General features: G+C 60.8%; 1 protein-coding gene across 1 annotated transcript; it reads right to left on the bottom strand.

Annotated features, from left to right (window-relative positions):
- Positions 1–324: 324 nt before the first annotated feature.
- On the bottom strand, positions 325–5435 carry LOC113210338 (aminopeptidase N). Its single transcript, XM_052273004.1, has 17 exons — positions 5236–5435; positions 5061–5136; positions 4579–4971; positions 4289–4488; positions 4032–4190; positions 3624–3938; positions 3352–3538; positions 3114–3273; positions 2924–3008; positions 2630–2828; positions 2337–2547; positions 1980–2254; positions 1716–1900; positions 1479–1634; positions 1217–1360; positions 1030–1105; positions 325–959 (listed from the first exon to the last, which is right to left on the bottom strand). The coding sequence occupies exons 2-17, from the start codon at positions 5118–5120 to the stop codon at positions 366–368; spliced, it is 3399 nt and encodes a 1132-aa protein (XP_052128964.1). The 5' UTR covers positions 5121–5136; positions 5236–5435; the 3' UTR covers positions 325–365.
- Positions 5436–5934: the final 499 nt, after the last annotated feature.

Genomic DNA, 5934 nt, shown 5'->3' with positions numbered 1-5934 from the left:
CCTATCTCTATTGCACCTTGGGGGGGGGGGTGCCTTTAATCTCTTTAGATGATAGCGTTTTTTCGGCGAATAGAGGAAGAAGAAGAGCGGATAGAACATAAAGGTACCCGATTGGTACAACCTCTACCCCCTCGACCGGTGTGATGTAGAGGCGGGAATCTCATGACCAATTGGGAACGATAATGTCGAAGCGCGGTCAGTTGCATCTCAACTAAAACAGAAGTCCATGGTCCTCAAAGCCGGGGAGCTGAATAGACTATTTGAGGAGGGCGTGTAGGACAAAGGGTAGACAAAGGGTGTAAGTGGGAAAGATAAGAAAGAAACCGCTGTCTTTTCCATTTATTAAAAAATAATGCGGCGATGGTTTAATGTAAAATGATGGCGACAATTCCAGCTAACAGCAGAGCTGTGTTCGTGGCGAGACCGCTGGATGAGTTCGGCTTCTTTGTTGGCACCACCGGGGTTGGCGGTGGACCAGGGGTTGCAGTAGTAGCAGGCGAAGTCGAAGAGGGCCCACCGGTTGGCACAGGCGGCAGGGTGACCGGGGTTGTCGGACTAGTCGGGGGAAGGGTAAAGTAGGTTCCAGTCGACGCCGTGCTGCCAGTCGCAGGGTCGGTGGGCCCGGTTCCCGGGGGAACAGTGACGGGGTCCAACGTCGGCAGTGTGGCGGTGGACGTGGACACGGAGGGCGGCAGGGTCCAGGTGGAGGTTGTGCCTGTGGAGGCGGTGACGGTGGCGGGGTCCGTGGGCACGGGGCCCGTAGGGATGGTCATCGTCGTCGTGGTCGTGGTCGAGGTCGTCGGGGACGTGGGTAGGTCCGGGTCCGGGGTGTTGGTCAGCTCGTAAAGCACGTCGGCGACGGCATCCAGGTTGTCCTCCCTCCAGGCCACGTTGTCCTTCGCGAGGAGCAGTGCGCCCTGCAGGAGCGACGCATCGATGTCCGACACCAGCGCGGTGAGCTGCACAGGGAAAGGTTTGGTGAGCACGACAGGCATCCCCGAGCTTTGAGATTTGTGACGAGTCCCATACCAGGTCAAGCTGAGTCTGGGTGGTAACGCGGTTGGCCAGGACCCTCGCGATGTCCACGATGCTCGCCCTGCCGTACCTGGCGGACAGAGTAATTGCCGTGGCCGTTGTGTAGGTGGCATACAGCTGAGCGCCTGAAGGTATATGCAATCGACCTCGCGCACTCGTTGGTGGTGGTGGTCGTACTCACTGAGCGGCGACGCGCTTGTGCATGTTCGTGAAGCAGTGCATGCTCTGGGTCACGTCTGCGGGCCGGAAGCGTGTCGCGGAGCCCCACAGGAGGGCGGGCTCGCCGCGTCGCAGCCCAGGGCGGACCGTGAGGTCGAACAGGGCGCTGTGGACAAGGGCAGGCACGCGGCGCACCGCGGCGTCAACATCGTAGGCCCTGAGTCGTCGCGGCGCCTCGTAAGCGCGCTCCCCCCCCCCTCCTCCACCCTTGCCCCAACGCTTACTGCACGTTGCCGCCGCATCCGAGTCCCTGGATGATGGCTGCTCGCTGGGCGTCGTCCTCCTCGGCGGCCAGCCTGGCGGTGACGGTCTTGAGCGTGTCGGCGTCACCGTTACGCAGCCCGACGCACACCACGGCCGCCAGGGTGTCGTGGCTCACGCTGTCGGCAGAGAGTTGCGGTCAGGCTGGGTGTGTTTGGCGTAGCCAGGTCGAAGTGCGACGTGGTCCGCGGCGCACTCACCCGTTGGGTTCGGTGATCCAGGTGTCGAAGTCGCGCTTCGCGTAGCGGGTGCAGGACTCCTGGCCCAGGTCGCAGGCCCACGCCGTCACCACGGCCCTGGTCAGCCGCTGCGTGTGCGAGTCCCTGTCCTCCGGTACGAAGCCCGCCTCCTCTACGGCCGCATCCAGCAGCTGGAGCAGCCACGTCTGCACGGACACGGTCATACTTTGATTTTCTCATCCATCGGTGGCTCTGGTGCTCCTCGCCCGAGGTCACCACCCCCACCTTGTACACGGCCTCGTGCCGGGAGCCGAGCAGCTGCGCGTCCAGGTAGTCGAAGCCTCGCCGCGCTGCCTCCCAAGGCGCCAGGTCCACGTCCAACCGGAGGTAGTCCAGGAACTTGAGGGCGACGGGGTAATCCAGGCGGCCCGAGCGCGAAAGCGCCAGCGCGTCGTCCACCAGCATGGCGCGCGCCACCGTCTCCACCAGCTGGTGGTACTCGAGCATGTAGTCGCCGAGCATCTTCCAGTTGCGGATGTCGTAGTTGACGCGGAAGAACTCTGCGCGAATCGAGGACGAAGCGAAATGTAGGTCAAGCTCTGCACACTAAATCAGTGAAGAGACGGAGGGAAGAAGGTTTACCTCTCCGGTCAGCGTTGACGAGCAGCCAATCGCTGTTGTCCGCGAGGTCGATGGTGAGGTCTTGCCCCGGTGCCAGCCACGTCTTCAAGGGCACCTTCGGCGTGTAGTCGATGCTCATGTACTCGGCGCGGAGCGCGTAGGACAGCGGCACCCACCAGCTGCCCGACAGACTCTGCTGCGACGAGGACGGGCTGTGCAGCAGGAAGCGCTCCTGCGGGAGGCACGAGTGTCGCGGTCAAAGCGTGAGAGTTCCAACCTGTCCCGAGATAGCGGGGGGGGGGGGGTATGCATGCCTGGCTGATGGTAGCCTTCTTGGCGTTGTAGTCGCGGATGACGTTGACCACCGGGTATCCACTGCCGTCCACCCAGGTGCCGATGGCCTCCTTGAGCGTCGCGCCGGCGGGCAGTTTGGTGTCGGCGTTGACCTGCTTCGCGGCCTTGTCCATGGCGGCGTACAGCTCGTCCGGGACGGTTGTGTGGGGGAGTTTCTCCCTACGGATAGAGACACAACGATAGAAAAAGAGCGCGAACGGGACCTCCGCTGACACGCATGTTCACGACGATGACGACGACGACGACACACGCACCCGTCCTTGAAGAACGCCTTGAGGCCGGCGTCGAAGGCGTTGTTGTCTTCCAGGACGTGGCTCAGCATCTGCACCACGGCGCCACCTGCGGACGATGGCGGGAAGGGTGGAGGTGAGCGGGTTTCCTCATCGATGGCGACAACTGTCGCGAGTGTTGTTGTTTTTGTTTTTGTCTAATGTGTTTTTTTACCTTTTCCGGAAGCAATGACGTCGAGTGCGTCGGCGATGGTCTCCTGGGAGCCGCTGACGTCGGCGTTGAGCGGGTGCGCGCCCTCGAACGAGTCTGCGTGCAGCGCGGGGGCGATGGCGCGCGTGTACATCTGATAGGGCAGCTGCCATGTCGGCTGCAGCTGTGTGCAGATCGGCGGCCCGGTAAGTCAAACCTGTGCTCCTGCACGGCCTCTGCCCCTCCAGGTGCTCGCACTCACCGTCGCCGGGACGGAGTACTGGAAGAAGGTGGCGAAGCCTTCACTGAGCCAGGCCGAGCTCCACCAGTCGGGGGACACCATTCCGCCGAACCAGATCTGGGAGAGCGTGCGCGCCAGCTGCGTGAGCCAGTTCTGCTCGCTGTCGCCCGACGACGGGGATGTGTCCATGTCGGCCATGTTACGCTCGCTGCAAGAAGGTCACTGTCAGGACGATGGGCTGGCCGCAGAGGCAGATGGAGGATCGATTACCGCACTTGGCACTTGGTCCATACCGCATGGCAACGAGTCCCCAGGTGCTGACGGCGTCATCCAGGCTGCTGGAGAGGCCCAGGAGGTTGAGGTGCGCGGGCGCCGCGGCCACGCCGCTGGCGTTGCCGAACCACCACATGAGGGTCTGCGCCTGGGCCAACACGCCGGACGACTTGGCGGCCTCGACGAGCTCCTTCCGGCCGACGAGAGTCATGCCGTCGGTCGCCACCTTGTTGTACTCCCTGTAGTCCACGAGGAAGAGGCCGACCTGCGCGAGCGGGATGTTCGTCGTGACCTCGTAGTCGTCCTCCACGATGGCAGTGCGCAGGCCCCGTCGCCTTGAGGGATGAAGGCGCGAAAAGAGGTTAGGCTCGCGGTTGTTAGGATCGGTCAGAAGGGCAGCCGGCCAGGGCGTCGTCCAGGCGACTCACAGCGCGCGTCGTGCCTCCAGGTTGGCGCTGCTCGACACCGCGACCAGGTTCTGCTCGTGCAACACGTTCAGCTTGAAGGGGGTGCGGAAGTGGGGCTCGTCAAAGCACGGCAAGACGCGTCGCGCGTACGCCGGGTACATTTGCGTACCGATCAGGTCCCTGCGCCAGAAAAAACAAATCATTTTGTTTTGCCGTCGGATTAAATGACCAATGCTCGTATATATTGACGCAAACAGTATCGTAGACACGACACTCACCCGTCGCCTATGGTCGTGTGGTACAGTCCCGTGAAGTCGCTCCTCACGGGGCCGGTGTAGTCGATGGCGACAGAGTAGGTGGTTATTCCGGGCTGCAATGCTTGCGCTAGGTTGATGCTGATCTGCTCTACCTCGGGACTTGACTTCACGCCTTCGACAACAACGTCCTTGTTGGTGTATTTTTCGAACACCCTAACTTTCTGTGAGAAACGGTACACAACGATCAATTTTCACAATCAGTGGAACAACATATCAAAACGATACCAGTGATACTTTGTCGCGACACTTACGCCGATGGTGAGATCGGAGGCGTGCATCACGACGGACTTCACGTCCTCGTCCAACGCAAGGAAATCAACGGTGACGGAGCCGTTAAAGGAGTCAAAACCCGTGATGGCCAGGTGAAGGATGTAGGCAGATGGGGAAATGCTCGAGGGCAAACGGTACGAGTCGGGGGATGGCGTAGGGGCGGCTGTGGGAGTCGTGGGGACAGTGGGGCCAGTGGGGGCAGTGGGGGTGGTTGGGGTAGTTGAGGCAGTAGGGTCAACCGTGGTATCCGCTTCGACCAGGTAGCTCTCGACGCTCGCGAGGTAAGTGTTTCCCCAGGCCAGGTTGACGTCTGCTGTCGCCAAAAAGCCGTTAAGAACGTCGTCGCCGATGTCAGCGATTTTGAGCTCGGCCAGCTGCAAGACGTCAAGGAGATTGTAAGGCAAAGGCGGGCCCAGTGCGACGAGGCTAGTTCGACTTCGGCCGAACACGAACGACACTGCACCTTTTCCCTATTTTCCTGCGTAACGATCCGGGTGGCCAGCGTGCTGAGGATGGTGATCATCTCGTCCTTGCCGCGGCTGTGGTGCGACGGAGACCGAAATCAGTAAAGGGACAGGCAAACACTGCCAGCCTCGCCGTGCTTCCCTACTTCTTGCCTCTAGCGCGACTGTACTCACTTTTTGATGATTGTGGCGGCGTTTGCGGCGATGTACTTCAGGGCGGTGGAAACGCCGAGATCAGAGGCCGCAAGAGACTTCCACAGCGCCTTAACGTCCCTCGCGTCGATTCTCACGTCATCGGAGGTGAGGTACGTCAAAAGTCTGCAAGCGCAGAGAAGGATATCTTTGAAGGAGTTACCGTGCTCAGCCGCGGTAAATTGCGGAGTCTCTCAAGCACTCTATAAAATTTTAGTGTTTTCTTTCTGCACCAAGGCGAACAAAACTTCTAAAACTTTTGGTGATTGGTTGCTTCCGAGATTGAGAACGTAAGCCGCAAAATTCGAGAGCTCATCATTGATCACTCTCCTGGAGGGGCATTAAGTACTCCCGGGAAACGTTCTGCCACCATTCCCGTCATCCCACTTGGAGCGTTGGAGACGGCGCGTCTGCGTCTCCCATTCTCTATTCCACTGGCGGCTGGGCTGGGGCGCCCGGTAGTTAGGCAGTCAGCCACTGAGCGCACACCCGTGTGGAGCGCGTTGCCTACCCCATGCTCTGCAGGGGCTCTGCTCTGGCTTGGGGTACCACCGACCACCACGCTCTGCCTGCGATGAGGCCTGCGTACTGCTAAGGGCTATTTTGTGCTGCGTACTTCCTGCTCATCTCCTCTTTTCTCTCTCCTCCATCCTCCCTCCCTCCCTCCCTCCCTCCCTCCCT

This window comes from Frankliniella occidentalis, unplaced genomic scaffold (assembly GCF_000697945.3).
Source record: "Frankliniella occidentalis isolate FOCC.00 unplaced genomic scaffold, Focc_3.1 Scaffold7, whole genome shotgun sequence".
NCBI lineage: Eukaryota > Metazoa > Arthropoda > Insecta > Thysanoptera > Thripidae > Frankliniella > Frankliniella occidentalis.
This window is presented reverse-complemented; position numbering and strand designations above follow the sequence as displayed.